This window comes from Monopterus albus, unplaced genomic scaffold (assembly GCF_001952655.1).
Source record: "Monopterus albus unplaced genomic scaffold, M_albus_1.0 scaffold313.1, whole genome shotgun sequence".
Taxonomy (NCBI): domain Eukaryota; kingdom Metazoa; phylum Chordata; class Actinopteri; order Synbranchiformes; family Synbranchidae; genus Monopterus; species Monopterus albus.
This window is the reverse complement of record NW_018128193.1, coordinates 143,539-160,788: the sequence shown is the minus strand read 5'-3', so window position 1 is coordinate 160,788 and position 17,250 is coordinate 143,539. Positions and strand designations below refer to the sequence as shown.

The window sequence follows — 17,250 nt, the reverse complement described above, 5'->3', positions numbered from 1 at the left end:
AAAGTATGCTGTACTTTTAAAGGTTCAAAGAGGGTGAAGATTTCCAGACTCTCCCATTCATTTCAATGGGATTTTTTTGAAAAAGCTGAATTTCTTAAAAAATATAAATGTTACAAAAAAGTTGAATACATGCCATAATGTCCTTAACAGTTTGATATTTGAATGGTTTTTCTGGATGAAAGTATGTTGGAGTTATTCAGCGGCAAAAACTGTGCAGAATAATACTAATAGGGCAACATAATGTAGTGCTGCTGACTCAGCATCCACACTATAAAGCTAATTCATTGCGCATGAAGGTAGGTCAAGGGGAGGACTTCATTTTTAACAGAGTCAGATTAGGACATTCCTGTCATGATTCTGCCTCTTCTGCTTCCAGTAACATGTTTTTATTCTGACACCACTTCCTATTTAAGGCTTCATTCCAGCTATGGACTCTTTACACTAATCAGTGGTAATTATTTGCACCTGTCAACACCCCTTTATAGGCAGCTTCCTCCAGATTGTTCTAACTCATGTTCAGACTTGCCACTGTTTTTCTTGTATCTGTTATTCCAGCTGTGACCCTGGATTGCCTTGTGACCACTGATTCCTGCTTAACCACTTAACTTAACTGTTTAAAACAAACAGAATCAGAAGCTTCTGGTTGTTTTTTTGTGCATCAATTTATGGACTTCCCTTACTGACCATTCTTCTTGTGGATACCTTGGATGTGTGAGTTTGCTGGTTCTGACCCTGGACTGAAATTATCGACCTGAGAGTGTTATGTGTTGAAACTATTGAGACTGTGCTTAAGTTGCACTTCCTGGTTGGAACAACCTCTGGTTTCAAAGACACTCTGTTGAATCAGACTCCTGCATTGTATACAGATTGATTGTGACCAGTGCTCTTATTACAGAGACAGTATTCTGCTTTTACTCATCTGGCCTTATAATTGAGTTCATCCTTGACATTATCGGCAGCTTTAGATGCCGCCCCTAACACATTCCAACTTAAACAGCACACTTAAAACAATAGGCAAACACCAAAATAGATTGGGACCATTCTGACTGTATATAGTGTGAAGTAATTGGTAGCTTCCCCAACATTGGTTTCTAGCCAAAGATCCTCTTGCTCTGTGGGTTATGTTGGACTTTCTTTGATTAGTCTCACTAAATCTTATTACTGATGAATGGTTTTTCATTTTGAAGTTCTCCTTCACTTGTTGTGTTTTGCTTATGTTGCTTCTTTCACTGGAAGGGGAGGGTTTCTCTCTGCTCACCTAAAATCTATAATGCAGACTTATAATATACCAGCATGATTTTGTGACAACTAGTTTGGAAGCCACTTAATATGCAACTTACATAATTGTGATGCCCAGCACATATACTCTGATAATGGAATCTTTGGAGTAGGCAATATTTCATAACCTGCAGTTAAACTTTTGAGATATTCTTTTTTTTTTATTCATTTAGGAAGAAGGTGTGTGTGTGTGTGTGTGTGTGTGTGTGTGTGTATAGTCTAATTTTAATAATTTTCAAAGTAAAAAAAACTGTTAGACATCCTCTGTTTTATGAGATTTGTAAATGATCACAAAAGAGAAATTTTCAGCATCAAAACAAGAAACTGTACGTTATTTTGCAACGGTAATTGATCGAATCCAGGAACTAATTCATTAAACTGTGAAGGCTTATATATTTTAACTCACTATAATGGCCTAATTAATAATTTATAATTATGAATTGTTGTAAATGTTACAACAAAATTTGTGGTAAATATATCTTGCACTTTTTAGAAATGAATTATAATTTAATTTAAATTCTTCTTATTACGATGGCACACTCCGGGGTGTCTGGACAGAGACAACAGACCTATAGTATTCTCAAAATAAAGCTCTCAAAACTTCCACAAATGCCCGCATCCCCTTTTTTTTCCTCCTCTTTCTGCTCTGCGACAAAGGAAGTTACGCAGGAGGCCACGCTCTCGCTTTCGACTGTTACTCTTCGGCTGAACCACAGTGGATATGATGGTTAGTAGCTGCAGTTTAAAAAAGAGGTGGGTCCACAGCCGGTGATGTGCCAAAACGTGACTGCTTGCCAGAAAGTCATTACGGTCCGCGGAAGCATGCGCAGCCTGTTAAAATTCATCAGCGGGTTTATGTACGCAAACAGCTGCTTTTGTCGGAACCAAACCATAATAAAATGCCAAAGTAGACCCAACGAGCTGTAGTAAGAAGGTATGTCTTTGTAAATATTTTGAGGAAATTCTAACTGAAGAGTTGTAATTATAGCCAAAATAAGCTGTCGTAGTTCAGAGTGTTATCTGACTTTCTTGAGTCGACCCTCTTGGCACATCCGTTCGAAACCATTTTGGACATTAATTCAATTGTGTGAAGTCCCAGACTTCCTCTCGAGTCCAGATAGTAGAAAGAATTTCAGTCACACACCAAATATCAAAGTGCATTATTACCTTTTATTGCAGATATATCTGGAGATCATACAGCAAGCAGCAGGACAGATGATCTGAAGTGAAATTACCACAACTGTGTGATATATACTATTCTTCCTCCTCCTTACACATTCCTGCAGCATGCAGCTGGAAATTATCATTACTTTCCCAAGCACAACTCCCTAATTCCAAACTAGTACATTCTATAATTAAATGAGCACACATACTGATAATGATTGAGTGAACACACACACTTCAACTAAGTGAAGGTTACATTCCTTATTAGGACAATTATATAAAACAGTGCTGATGCTTCAGTCTAAGTGAAGGTTATATTCCTTATAAGTACATAGAAAACGGTGCTGGTGCTTCAGTTACAATGTCTCAGACAACTTAATATTCCACAATTGTATGAAAGCATATAAAATTATTAGTCGGCTTTTTTATTTTTTCCACACTCCAGCCCAGCAGGTGGCGGTAATGCACCTAAAGTTGGCTGGCAAATCGCCAATAAACATCATAGGAAGAAGAAGAATTCGTTACTGAGGGCAGCGCTTTTTTTCATAGCCCACAAAATATGACAGGAGGGACGACCAGAGTGGTAAATAAGCCGTATTTCTAAATCGTTTCAGCTGGATTTCATAGTAGTATTGGCTAAAGTTAGCTAGTTGACTAACCGCTTACACAAATGTGTTTAGTTAACTCGCCTATCGTTAGCAATACAAGTTAGTGGACTGGTGTAAGGTGTTAAAAGAGCTGAAGCTGTTTTGTGTAAGATTAATTATGGCCTAACGTGAGTTTCTAAGAATATTTTTATGGTCGCAATGCTATATTTCACAGTTTCCCTTTACTTTGGTAACGTGGAGTCATTGTTTTTCCAACACTCTGCAGTAAATTCACTTTGCAGCTGTAATGGCTACACACACAGATGTGATTCATGGCTTCATCTCTGGGGGAGGATCTTACGAGCCAAAATACGTCTGATTGACTCATTTTGGATCAATAATTTGTGAGAAATCATGAAATAACTACAAAGCTATAAGGTGTCCGAATTACCATGAGTGCTCACGATGATTCGGACACGCGCAGTTTTCAACTCACGGTACTCCGGACAAGTTAAGACTAAGGCATTTCTGACACTAAATTTGATTTTTTTTTCCCCATTAAATTTCATTTAAAGTATGTTAACACAAACGATTATTCATTTGCTGATCTGTGGTGCAGCAGAATCGGCTTTATTGGCCATGTGTGACGGACACACGAGGAATTTGACTCTGGTACATCGCCTCTCAATGTCCAAACAGTAAACCAGCATAAGGCTGTGTAATATAACAAAATAAACAGTATTAACACCAACACTGACGGCAACAAACAGTGCAAGCAATGCAGAATAAGCAGTATAAACAGACAGTAAACGATGCAGACAACATCGAAATTAGATAAATAGAGCACTTCAAACTAAAGACCTGTACAAGCACAGAGGTGAAATGTCATGTCAGCTTCAGTGTGGAGATATGGCTGTGGTCATTTGCAATGGTTGACCAGATACAGATAAACTTGTAAACTTTAAGTGGAATAACTTTATAAAAGGCAAGTCCTAAAATGTGTTCTGACAATTTAAGAATAAACTTTATTTACTTAATGAGCTAGAACATGATTAAACGAACAGTTAAAGGAGTATTTTGCCAAAGCGTGATCTTCCCCTCCACCAACCGTCTAGTCAGAATCTTCCCCACCCACCATGTTCATGTAGCAGCAGGTGCACAGTGGAAACTCGCTCTTATTTTTCTCAAATTAATGTAATAAATGCCTCTTGGATGTTCAGATAGAAAAGGGACAGAACAATGTTGACACGTGTATATTTGGTTTGTGATGTGGAAGTATTTAGTTTAAAAATTATGTAAAAAGGTCATGGTCTGGAATTCCGTGATGTCTGAAATAGTGCGTCTACGTTAGACACGTGGCAGTGATTGTACATAAAATCGCCAGTGAATTGCACAGTGTTGTAATGTCAGTGTCAATCAGGTTAGACCTACACAGCAAGCAAACTTCCCCTGTCATTCACTGTTGTTATGCATTGTGGTGCAGGGGAACAGTCTTCTACTAGTTCTTTCTATTGTGTGAGTGATCGAGTTTATTTTAGTTTTCAGTGCTCATGTCCCTGACATTGCTGTTATCTGTAGGCTACATCAATTTGTCAGCTGTGGAGACATTTTGTCCCTCGGATGCAAGCAGCAAAGAGAACATCAAAATACCCTGCCTGGTTATATTGGCCTTGATCTACACTCACCCTCTTGCACACACCCACACACAGTATCTGGGCCTATCTGATATCCTCAGAACAATCAGTGACAGCCAGGCTCTATGTCTGAAGTACAGTCATGGCCAAAAGTCCAATACCTGTAAATACATATGGATGCATAAATGGCACCTTGATATATATATATATGTATATATACAGGTCTCTAAAAGTACTTTTTTTTTCTTTTCACACATTATTTTTGCTTGTTTGCACATTACTTTCTTTCCTTTCTGTTCTCTCAGCCTTATATTGTTTATTTGCCTATTGCTGCCTTTCATAAGGACAGGTGCATACACATTGAGAGCCAATGTACCAGAGTCAAGATTCCTCGTGTGTCCAACACACCTGGCCAATAAAGCTGATTCTGATTCTGAAAAATATTGGCACCCCCACCCCTGCATTTCTGCTCCCAGAAAATTGTTGCAATGACAGATTCCTTGGTATTCTCATGTTTATTTTCTTTTGTTTGCATTGGAACAAAACAAAAAATGCTGAGGGGGAAGTCAAATCGGATCCTTTCCACACAGAACTCCAAAAATGAACTGGACAGAATTATTGACCCCATTTACTTAATATTTGGTAGCACAACCTTTGGATAAAATAACTGAAATCAGTCGCTTCCTGTAACCATCAGTGAGTTTTTCTAGTGGAATTTTAAACCACTCTTCTTTCGCCAACTGTTCCAGGTCTCAGATTTTAAGGGCTTTTTCTCCAAGCTGCTGCTGCTTTGAGATCTCTCCACAGGTGCTCTATAGATTTAGATCTGGACTCATTGCTGGCCATTTCAGAACTCTACAGCACATTGTCTGAAACAATTTCTGGGTGTTTCTGAAATCTGCTTTGGGTCATAGTCCCACTGTAAGACCCATGACCTCTGACAGAAACTCAACTTTCTGACACTGGGCCCTACATTGTGCCCCAGAATTCATTGGTAGTCTTCAGCTTTCATAATGCCATACACACAGTCAAGACATCCAGTGCCTGAAGCACCAAAGCAACCCCAAAACATCAGTAAATTTTCATAGTGTTTGACTGTAGGCACCATGTTCTTTTTTTTGAATTCCTCATTTTGTTTACTGAAAACAGTAGAATGATGTGCTGTAAATTTCTTGACAGTGTTGATCACAGTGGACACAGGAACAGCCAGATCTCTGGAGTTGGACTTGTAGCCTTGAGACTGTCCAAGCTGTTCTCAAATCCTCGGACAATTCTTTGCTCTTCTTTATTTTCTCCATGATCAGCGTGGTCCACAGACACAAAGGCTGAGCCAACATTCCACCATATTAACTGGTTGCCAATGTGATTTCTATATTGTCAGCACCCGTTGAATGCTACAGGCGAGTTTCATTACAAATTAAAGGATCACGACAGGCTTGAAATACAACTATTTGATGATTTTGAAAGGGTGTCAATTTGAAAGAGTACAACAGTTTTCTGGGAGAAGTGGTGCATTATCTGATAGAAATGTAAGGGTGCCAATATTTTTGGCCATGACTGTATATGCTGCAATGTTCATATTTATTAGTGCTGACACTTTATAGGATGATTTCTTCAATCAGACCAAACTTTTGGCTTGGGTTTCAGTGTGTTTGACCTATGATATTCACTGAGGTAGCTAAACTTTTATATGGTATCTTGGTTTATCCATACATATATATTTGTCACTTAGTCTGGCGAGTACTCATTCTACTAAAGTTATTTCTACTTCCTGTCTCCAGAAGCGAGCATTAAGATACTTTTTTTTTTTTTTTTTTTTTCATTTGGGATTTTTTATCAATATTTTAAAAAAATTCTTCTTTCTCTCTTTTATGAACTGTTTTCATTTAACTATAAACTTCATAATTATTATACTTGAATTACAGGTAAAACTAAGAGCACCCATTTGTCAAACATCTCAGTTGCAGTCTGGATTAATTTATAGAGGCCAGTCATGGACTTCTCAACTACTACGTTCTTTAAGCCCTGCACGTATACAGTTTAAGAAACTGTATACGTGCAGGTGCCAGTAACACACTTGTACAAATATTTACAATTGACAGACACTAACTGGATAAAAGAAGCTCCTCCTACTCCTTCACAATAGACGAATGAACTGTATACCTTTAGAAAAAATTATATATAACTACTCCTCAGATGTTTCATAGACATGGGGATCTTGCATCAACTTCTCAGGACAGTAAATGGGTTGACTGGACCAAACTTCCATAATAAATAGAATTACCTGGGTTGTGTCCAAAACAACTCCCTGTTTAATGTACAGTACACCATGTCGTTCTCTCAGTAGTCAATAGTAACTTGAGATTTCAGACATTTTACTAATTGCCATTGTGCGTCATCACTAACAGCTATAGAATCATGCAACAGTAATGCAGAGCGTTGCATTGTGGGATTGTTAGCAGAAAATAGTCTACATTGCACGCATGAATTTGTAAGAATTTGTCTTTGGCTTCAGCTGTAATTTTCAGGGGTTTCTCATACAATGCTTTTCTTTTATTTAGTTAAAGTTGTGCTTGCCTCACATGGCTCTGCTCCGGAGATCTCCACTTCCATGTTCACCACTCAGAACAACCAGATTTTTCAGTTCTCACAGGTACCAAACACCAGTCAGGCCTTAATTGCCGATTTTCTGCCCATTCTCCACTGGTTTTATCCATGCTGACCCTCATCCTGGAAATGCCATCTTCATGAAAACAATCTGTTTCCTCCTTGCAGGGACAGTAAGTGCAGGGGGCTGTTACGGAAGACATTTGTTGGCATCTCTGTTGGTGTGCCTGTGGTGGTGGGGGTCCAGTACATTGTGTCAGAACCCAGAGAGAGGAGGAAGATGAGGATAGTGATTGAGGGATTTGGTCGCTTCTGCAGGTTAGTTTATATTGTTATCTACAGATGTATCATATCAACACTTTACAGGCGGAGTATGTGAGATTTATTGACATCTAGCTTGCAGATTGCAAAGCTCTCATACATCAGCTGTGTATCAGTTCAGTGGCCTCATTGTTCAAAGGATGCATTTGAAGTGTTTTACTGTAGTATTTGTCAACAGTTAAAAGATCTCCTATGAAGAAAATTATTATTGCAACTTTACTGTATGATCATTCACTATGCATTTATATAGTAGCCAGTACATGTGAAAGTGTTAGTTGTTCATAAATAGATTAATAAATACTAATATCTGCTAACACTGATGTTATAAAACATTAAAGGTTATATATTGCTTCTGAATACTGACACAGGGGGACTTTCTGTTACCACCACATCAATTGTATTTTGTCACTCACTATGCTATTTCTGTATTTGTTCAAGTAGTTTAAAGCTGGTTTATGTTTGGTTTTTTCCCCCTATGCACACAAATGTTAATGCTTTACTATTGGCCTCAACAGAAAATTGTTCACCAGAGTCAATAGCACATAGTCCATTGGTGATGGGGCAAAATCAGAATAAGTTACCAACTGAAAACTGAGGTAGAAGCGTAAAAGATAATGTGTGAAAGTACAGAATGTCATTGCTTTTAATCATCTGAAATTTACCTAGATGAATGAGGAATTATTTACAAAAATGATTAATACACATTTCTTATAAATAAAAACAAACTTGTTATGCTGTCCAAATAAATTGCTCTATTTCATGTTAAGAATCTGAGTCAAATGTGCTCATAAATAGGCCTTTGACTCCAGTGACAATACAGAAGTACAGAATACTAACCATGCATGTAGAGGGTAAATAATTATGTACAGGCAAAATGGAAATTAAAAAAAAAGTAAAAACAGAATTAAAACTAAGCTGTGGCAACAGACAGCTAGACCAGGCGTGTAAACATGCAAAGTTTTACAGAGGGAATAAACAGCATATTGGTGGTACAGTGTATATACAGCTATTACAGTCAGGGAAAAAAATTATTTGAACCCCAGCTGATTTTGCAAGTTTGCCCACTAACAAAGAAATAATGATGCCATAATTCCAGCCTTGTGTAGGTCCACAATCTTGTCCCTGACATCCTTGGAAAGCTCTTTGGTCTTGGCCATGGTGAAGAGTTTGGAATCTGGATTGATTGATTGCTTCTGTGGACAGGTCTCTTTTATACAGGTAACGAGCTGAGAGGGCTCCCAATGTCAGCTCGTTACCTGTATAAAATACACCTGGGAGCCAGAGATCTTGCTGACTGATAGGGGATCAAATACTTATTTCATTCATGAAAATGCAAATTAATGTTGAACTTTTTTGTAATGCATTTTTCTGGATTTTTTTTTGTTGTGTCTCTCACTGTTCACATAAACCTACCATTGAAATTGTAGACTGATAATTTCTTTGTTAGTGGGCAAACATAAAAAATCAGCTGGGGTTCAAATAATTTTTTTTCCCTGACTGTATATGGGTGATATGGTGAATTATGGCGTCATTATTGCGAGTTATTTAATTGTATTCCGAGTGAAACTTTTTTGGTAAGTGGGGTTGACTTTGTTGAATCTTTTAAAACCAATGAAGTTTCCCAAGCTATATGTAATTTGTCTGAAAATAGGGCTACTGTGCTGGACCGCATTTCTGTTGAACATCTTAAGTACGCCAGTCTCAGGTTGTCCCCTCTTTTAGCCATTTGCTTTACTGACTCTGTTATACACGGGTTTCTGCCTGACTCTATGATGTCAGTACTGTTGGTTCCTATGGTGAAGGATAAAGCAGGGAAGGTGGGCAGCTCGGGTAATTCTAGACCTATTGCACTTGCTAATATTCTTTCAAAAGTTGCTGAAAAACTTCTTTTGAATAGGTTTCACATTCTTATTAGCTCTACTGCAAACCAGTTTGGGTTTAAAACTAACCATGGCACTGACGTGTATATTTGCCCTAAAGGAATTAGTCAGTAAATATAAAAGTAAAAACTCTACTGTATTGATGTGCTTTTTAGATGCCTCCAAAGCTTTTGACCGATTGAATCATAGGAAATTATTAAAGAAACTGTGTGATGCCTAAATATATAGTGAGATGCTTGTCATATTGATATGCCCACCAGACTGTGTCAGATGGGATAATTGTATATCTGCACCCTTTCAGACCTGTAATGGGATAAGACAAGGTAGTCTGCTTTCCCCGATCTTGTTTAATTTTTACATGAATGATCTCTCTAATGAGTTAAATATGTGCAGAACGGGATATATGGTCGGTGGTATAGTTGTGAATTATTTAATGTATGCAGACGACCTTGTGATTTTTAGTCCCAGCTGAGCAGGTCTTCAGCAGCTCTTGAACGTGTGCTTAGTGTTTGAGGAACGTCACGATGTCAAGTATAATGCTGTCAAAAGTGTTATGCCGTACAAACGAGGACAGGTCCCTTGTATTTCCTTCTTTTAAGTTATCCGGTAAAATTTTAACTGTGTGCAATGAAGTTGATGCTACAAGCTAGTTTATGGAAACAACTAATATACAGTGCATCCAGAAAGTATTCACAGCGCTTACCTTTTTCCACATTTTGTTAGGTTACAGCCTTATTCCAAGATGGATTAAATTCATTATTGTTCTCAAAATTCTACAAACAAAACTTGTTCCAGAGTGCTCCTGACCTCAGACTGGGGCGACGGTTTATCTTTCAACAAGACAACAACCATAAGCACACAGCCAAGATAACAAAGGAGTGGCTACGGGACAACTCTGTGAATGTCCTTGAGTGGCCCAGCCAGAGCCCAGTGTTAAACCCGATTGAACATCTCAAGGTCAAAGGTCAAAGTGTTTATTTGTCATATGCACAGTTAGGAAATGTGTTTCCCTGTACAATGAAAGTCTTACTTTGCCGTCCACATGAATGCCACAAATAATAACACAACCACATGGGCAGTAAAATCTCATCTCTGGAGAGATCTGAAAATGGCTGTGCACTGACGCTCCCCATCCAACCTGATGGAGCTTGAGAGGTACTGCAAAACAGAATGGGAGAAACTGCCCAAAAATAGTTGTGGCAAACTTGTTACATCATACTCAAAAAGACTTGAAGCTGTAATTGGTGCTTCAACAAAGTATTGAGCAAAGGCTGTGAATATTTATGAACGTGATTTTTTTTTTTTTTGTTGTTTTTTTTTTTTATAAATCAAACAAACTTTTTTTTTCACATTGTCATTATGGGGTATTGTTTGTAGAATTTTGAGAACAATAATGAATTTAATCCATCTTGGAATAAGGCTGTAACCTAACAAAATGTGGAAAAAGGTAAGCGCTGTGAATACTTTCTGGATGCACTGTATATTAGTTGTTTTCATAAACTACACAGGCTGTATGACCAGCATTCACCATAGGTATTGCCAGAACAGACAGAGCATTTAATGCTATCACTCGCGTTCATGTAACGTCACGAGTCAAATCCAAAGCGTTGAAGTCCCAGTGAACTTTTTATCTGCTTTTCTTCAGATCTCTCTCTGTAGGGATCTTTATATCTGTGGATTACTGGTGGACCAGCAATGTGACTCTCCATGGCCTGGATGAGGTAAGTTCTGTGTGATGAACATAGGCTCAAGGCAGGCTTGGTCAAAATGGCTGGAGCTGCCAGACTCCTGGATGTGAAAGGATGATGAGTCTTTTCATTGTACAGGCTCTTCAGATTTACTTACATCCTACTTGTAGCTTAATGTGGCATTTGATTTGAAAAAAGTGGTGTTAGGCTATATCTTTGTTACTGCTGGTGCAGTACTGGGCTGGATGATGCATTTTGAAGCTCAGTCCTGGAGAATCCGAAGGTTGTTGATTCTAAGTAGCAGGGGATTAGCCGAGTGATTGGCCTAATAAGTCGGCTAATAGATTAATTGAACAACAGAAAATTAAACAATTGACTGACAGTTGAGTAATCAAGCAAAATGACTTACCATTCTTTGGTAAAGCTTTTTAAATGTGAAGATTTTCTGCTGTTCTGTTTGATATTTCTGGAATGAATCTCTCTTCTTTGTACATAAAAAAAAAACAAATCACTTTGGGCTCTGGGAAGCAGACACTTGTTTCTTTATATTTTGGTGGTTAATCCAAAATCAATCTTCAGAAAAATGAATAATGACTAACTGCAGTTCTAAAACCAGTGATTGATTCACTCATCACATAATGTGCAGCAAACATGATCAAACATATTTTCCATTGTGTTTTAGTTCAACCACTAAAAGACTCGCAGTTGCATCATTTGCCCAGTTTCAGTTAAAAATTCCTCACTGGTCTGAATGGTCCTTATTACATAACAATACACTTGGACAAAAAGTAGGTAACATACCTTTTAGTAATGAACACAGATATTAATGGGTGTCCCATTTGCATGGCACATGCCCAGTTCACATCTTGCCAGGGGACTGTGTTGCATGATATACCCATGTTGCCCCACGTTTCCTGTAAGCTTCTCTTGTACACTCAGAAATACTAAAAAAGAAAAAATATATAATATATGAGCAAATGTTTACTGTTGCTGTTGTGCTTATACTGTGTGGACAATCATGTCACCCATGCCCCCCCACCCCCTGCTAGAACAGCCCATTCTACTTGGCTGAGATGTCAGCCTGTCACCAGAGGGCAGCAGAGTATATAGTGGAGGGGGCTGCAAGGAATGGAGGACTATACATCAAACTCGGCCAAGGTCTGTGTTCCTTCAACCATCTCCTACCCCCCGAGTACATCCGCACCCTGCAAATACTGGAGGACCAGGCCTTGAACAGGAGGTACAAAGAGGTGAGAACAAACAAAGGCACAAGTTCAGTGACAAGAGGACAGCTTGAAATCCTCAGGACTGTGTTTGGTTCTGCAACAGGTGGATGCGCTCTTCCTAGAAGACTTCAACAAGACCCCAGAGCAGCTTTTTAAAACATTTGACTATGAACCTATAGCTGCTGCCAGCTTGGCACAGGTTCATAAAGCAGAACTGTTGGATGGGACTCCTGTTGCTGTTAAGGTGGGACCACACTCCACTATTTCCCTTTTTCCAGCTTTTTTTTTTATCTTGCCACTTATTTTAACATTTTCAGCCTGTTCTCAAAGCTCAAGTTTTTTTTCCTCTATGTGGGGAAATGTACATAAAAAGAAGGTCCAGTCATTGTGCAGATTTGTCATTACTGACGAGTCCAAAATGTTCAGCATCTATTAAAATCCTGTTGTTTTTGTCCAACTAATCCCCCAACAGGTGCAGTACATTGACCTCCGGGATCGATTTAATGGTGACATTAGAACGCTGGAGATCCTGCTGGATATCATCAAGTTCATCCACCCCAGCTTTGGGTTCCGATGGGTTCTTAATGTCAGGGAAAAAAAGAAATTGTATTTTGTGGTTGACCTTCTAAAAGTGATGATGAAAAAGATGTCTTGCATATTATTGATTGTATTGTAATGGCTGCAGGACTTGAAGCACACGTTAGCTCAAGAGCTGGACTTTGAAAATGAGGCCAGGAATTCTGAGAGGTGTGCAGAGGAGTTGAAACACTTCACATTTGTTGTTGTACCCAAAGTCTTCTGGGAGCAAACTAGTAAGGTGAAATGATTATTATTAATGGTACAAAACAACTGGGCTTCCATCTTTCCTATGGCCAAAGCTCATCTCATCTTTCTCTCCAATTTGAAGAGAGTGCTCACAGCAGAGTTTTGCAATGGCTGCAAGGTCAACAACGTGGACGGAATAAAAAGCCAAGGATTAAGCTTGAAAGATGTAAGTTGATGTACTGAGCACAACACCTTACATTCTGAGTGGAGCATATCGCAGAAATGCTGTCGGGACAGCTTTATCAAAAATTTGTCTTTCAGACAGCAGATAAACTGATCCGAACATTTGCTGAGCAGATATTCTACACTGGTTTCATCCATGCTGACCCTCATCCTGGAAATGGTGGGTGCATAAACCTACATGTGTGTATGCCATGAAGTTGATATGGCCAGTATGTAGCTAGAGGTAACACTGCAGAAGATGCTCTATGTTTGAGTTCAATCGGAACCAACACTACCATTTCAAGAATAAATCAAATCAAATCAAATCAAATCAAATGTTACTCCAATAGCAGTAGAGTAGAATGTAAGTGGAAATACAAGGTTCACAATATGGCTTAAAGTTCTACTCTGCCACAAACAAAAAGAAAATACTTAACATTTTGGTCCACTTTACAGATTAAGATTTTACATATATAACCATTTATCATATAAATATGATATAGAATAAACAGTAGTATAAATGAGCCTACCTTGTTCAACTACAACAATAAAATGCTACATACACATCAAAGTAATAATTACCACTCCTAGTGAAACATCTGAAAGACTGAGTATATGATACTTTAGGTAGATACTTCTGTGTGTTTCCTCAACTAATATTTTCAGTGCAGTACTTTTACTGGTAGTGGAGTATCTTTTAATGGCTAATATTGCTTTTGGATGTTGAGTTACTTATTTGCAGGAGCTTTAAGATCACAAAGGATCAGACATACTGGTAGTTTGTGGTTGGCTCAAAGCCTCTGGCTCTCCAAACAACATGGTTATAGTTATCACGTCTTCCATCTCTAGTCTCATTAAGTACATTAACTTAAACAGTGACTGGCTCCTTGTGTAGTGTCCAGCCATTCTTGCAGCTTTGTAAACTGGAACTTCAAGTTACCTTTATAGGCTTTGAACATGATGTGGTTTTCTGTAGGATAATACGAGATAAGGACATTTTGAAATGAGAGATGCTATATGCAAGTGTTAAAATGCAAAGCAGTAGCTAATCCATGGCTTTTGGCCTTTCAGACGTTGAACGCAAACCTCTATGAGAATGTGAAGATTTGGCCTGATTCACGTGTCCTCAATAACAGCGTCTCTGTGTTGGCAGTTCTAGTGAGACGAGGTCCTGATAAAAAGGCAGAGCTGGTGCTATTGGACCACGGCTTGTATGAATACCTCAGTCAACAGTAAGATTCGGATTTGTTCATGTAACAGAGACGTCTGAGTGTTTTGCCGTCAGTGTGTATACTGTATGTATCAACTGTGACCTTTGCCCTTAGAGATCGAGAGGCCTTATGTAAGCTGTGGCGGTCCATAGTCTTGCGAGATGAAGCTGCAATGAAGAAGTACTCTAATGCCCTTGGGGTCAAAGGTGAGGAAACTGCATGCCATTCTTGAAAGTAGCATGTCTGTAAAGGTTAAATATTGGGGAGAATTTGAGTATTAAAATACAATATGAGAGAATTTAGTTTTAGAAGTTACCGTGTCAGTTTTTGGATTACTTCTTAATGTGTCAAGAGGATTCACTTTACTGCTACACAACGAAATGGTAATTGGATGTTTGCAGAGTACTTCCTCTTCTGTGAGATGCTGCTGCAGCGACCCATCAGCCTGCAGGACTTGGGTCTGTCTAACATCCTGAGCAGAGAGGAGACGGCCTACATGCGTGACATGGCCATCTACCACTTCGAAAGAATCATGGAGGTGCTCAAGTCCATGCCCCGGCCCATGCTGCTGGTTTTCCGGAACATTAACACAGTTCGAAGCATTAACATCAAACTTGGAGCACCAGTGGACCGCTACTTTGTCATGGCCAAGAGGTCAGTGTCTCTTGCCTTTACATTACAGTCACTGTTAGGGGAGTGAAGGGCAGTTAATGGGCAAATACACCATCCAGTGGCAGAGAATTATCAGAAAACAGGGATTAATGTAGTTTATAGCAGCGACTCAGTGGTCACTTGGCTACATGTTGAGAGTTTCAGCCAGAACATGTCACAAATGACATTTAACCCACTCCCAGTCCTCTCCGGGACTTAAGCAACTATTGCATGGGTTGCTAATTGCAGTTCCAGTTTACTGAGTAAACATGACTAATCTGATGCACCGAGTTTATCAGCTGATTGCAAAATATCACTGGATGTTTAAATGTGATTACACGAAGGCCAACAAAGTATCTCATTCCTGGCAGAACAGCATTTAGACTGACAGCTGACTAGGTATCTAGTATTGCTCTGGAAACATTGTGCACCTGCAGCCAAATCACCAAGTTACTTGCTCCAGTTTTCCCAGTAGTTCATAATAAACTGTAGAACAACCACTGCAGTGGTGCTAGTACTGAGAAACTACTAATAGAAGCTACTCTCCCTCCATTAACTTGCATTATTAACTGCCAAGTAATAGATATTGATGCCACAAGGTAGCACTGTAGGCAACATTTCAGCTACAGAGGAATGCGTCATCTACTATGTTAGCAATGTAGATAACCTATTGCGAAAATTATGTTTGTGAATGTCACAAGTGTCTTTGAATATGATGTACACAATGTTGTATTGTAGTGCGGTGCGAGGCTGGGGGAAGATTCAGGCAGAGAAGGCAGGCATGCTGCCCAGGCTCTGGGTTATCAGCTGGGTTAGGACAACATGGGAGAGTGTCAAGTTTGAGCTGGCTTTGAGGTAAACACTCATCCAGTGTGCATCAATAGCGCATATATAGTTATTGTGTTTTGTGATTGGAGCCTCCAAATTGTGACTCTTCTACAGAATGGAGATGGCGATGATGAGTCTGACACATGCGTTCCTGAGCCTGCTGTCGTACTTTGGTCTTCTGTCTCTGGATGCTGACATGTACGAGTACCTGAGATAGTGCACCACTTCCCACACTCTGCGGAAACAGAGATTGAGGACCTTTTCCAGGCACAAGTTAATCCAACAACAAAGAGCCTTTCCTTACTGGAGCAGGTCCAAGTACTGCTACTGTCATAAGTGCTGCACCAAATCACATCGTCAACTGTGTCAGAAATGACATCTTCAAAAAGGGGTGAGCATGTTTTTAAACTTCAGCATAAAACATACTTCAGAGTAGACTCCTTGAGGCCCGAGTTGTAGCCTATGAGGTTTTTTTTTAATTACAAATTGCGCTTCTTTTATGTGGTATATTTACATCTTAGTAAAATGCCACTCTGAAATCAAACTAAGATATTTTAAATGGTAGTTTGTTTTAGAGAAACATTTACCTATTTGCCGTAGCAGCTGTGAACACTGCATGACATGGAGCCATTGATTTCTATGTGTAATTTGTAATAGCAGAACCAAGGGCATGAAACAAGCTCAACACAATGGCTGTTTAGCTGCATCCTCACTGGAGTGAAACATAAAGAAGGTTAAGGAAATTTTTTTTTGTTTCCCCTGACCTACTCCACCATAAGCACACACTGTTGATTAAAAACTGTGCAGTGCCACCTAGCCAAAAGTTTTTCACTTATTTAATAAGAAAATATTCTACCTCCTTTTTAAGCCATTCCTGTCTGTCACTGTAACCTCAGTGTGAATAAATTCCAAATACATTAGGCTTGTGAAGATAGTTGATTTTTTAATACAAAATATAAGAAAACATGGCTGCCCTCTTTTTTTGTCTAGCAGTAAGAAAAACAAAAGGGTTGCCCACATATGGCCATAACAAAATGTTTCCACTTAGTATAAAACAGCGTTCAGTGGAGAAGACATGGGAGTGTTGCTCTCAGAAATGAGCTGTCACTCTGTCGATCTCCAGAAGGTCGTCCAGGATCTACAAAGTCACAAGAAATTGAATCACAATATGAAAACTCATTTCCGTGC

General features: G+C 39.0%; 2 protein-coding genes across 6 annotated transcripts in view; one reads left to right on the top strand and one right to left on the bottom strand.

Moving 5' to 3' along the window:
* Positions 1–192: 192 nt before the first annotated feature.
* adck5 (aarF domain containing kinase 5) overlaps positions 193–17,250 on the top strand; it is a 26,965-nt gene continuing 9,907 nt past the window's right edge. For 2 of the 5 annotated variants that reach the window (XM_020623862.1, XM_020623861.1), the window contains exons 1-15: positions 2,960–3,025; positions 7,225–7,316; positions 7,439–7,588; positions 11,117–11,192; positions 12,209–12,409; positions 12,489–12,629; positions 12,858–12,971; positions 13,071–13,202; positions 13,293–13,376; positions 13,472–13,553; positions 14,526–14,604; positions 14,698–14,789; positions 14,985–15,237; positions 15,973–16,089; positions 16,177–16,453. In XM_020623862.1, the coding sequence (XP_020479518.1) occupies positions 3,002–3,025; positions 7,225–7,316; positions 7,439–7,588; positions 11,117–11,192; positions 12,209–12,409; positions 12,489–12,629; positions 12,858–12,971; positions 13,071–13,202; positions 13,293–13,376; positions 13,472–13,553; positions 14,526–14,604; positions 14,698–14,789; positions 14,985–15,237; positions 15,973–16,089; positions 16,177–16,279 (1,740 nt within the window). In that variant the 5' untranslated portion in view covers positions 2,960–3,001 and the 3' untranslated portion in view covers positions 16,280–16,453. Of the gene's footprint in view, positions 712–2,039; positions 2,213–2,959; positions 3,026–7,224; positions 7,317–7,438; positions 7,589–11,116; positions 11,193–12,208; positions 12,410–12,488; positions 12,630–12,857; positions 12,972–13,070; positions 13,203–13,292; positions 13,377–13,471; positions 13,554–14,525; positions 14,605–14,697; positions 14,790–14,984; positions 15,238–15,972; positions 16,090–16,176; positions 16,454–17,250 lie in introns of those variants that run through there. The other 3 variants (XM_020623864.1, XM_020623863.1, XM_020623865.1) reach the window with 3 other exon arrangements.
* The window catches only part of cpsf1 (cleavage and polyadenylation specific factor 1), a 15,909-nt gene continuing 15,644 nt past the window's right edge, over positions 16,986–17,250 (bottom strand). Inside the window, exon 38 of the mRNA XM_020623860.1 lies at positions 16,986–17,200. Within this exon, the coding sequence (XP_020479516.1) occupies positions 17,153–17,200 (48 nt within the window). The 3' untranslated portion in view covers positions 16,986–17,152. The remainder of the gene's footprint in view (positions 17,201–17,250) is intronic.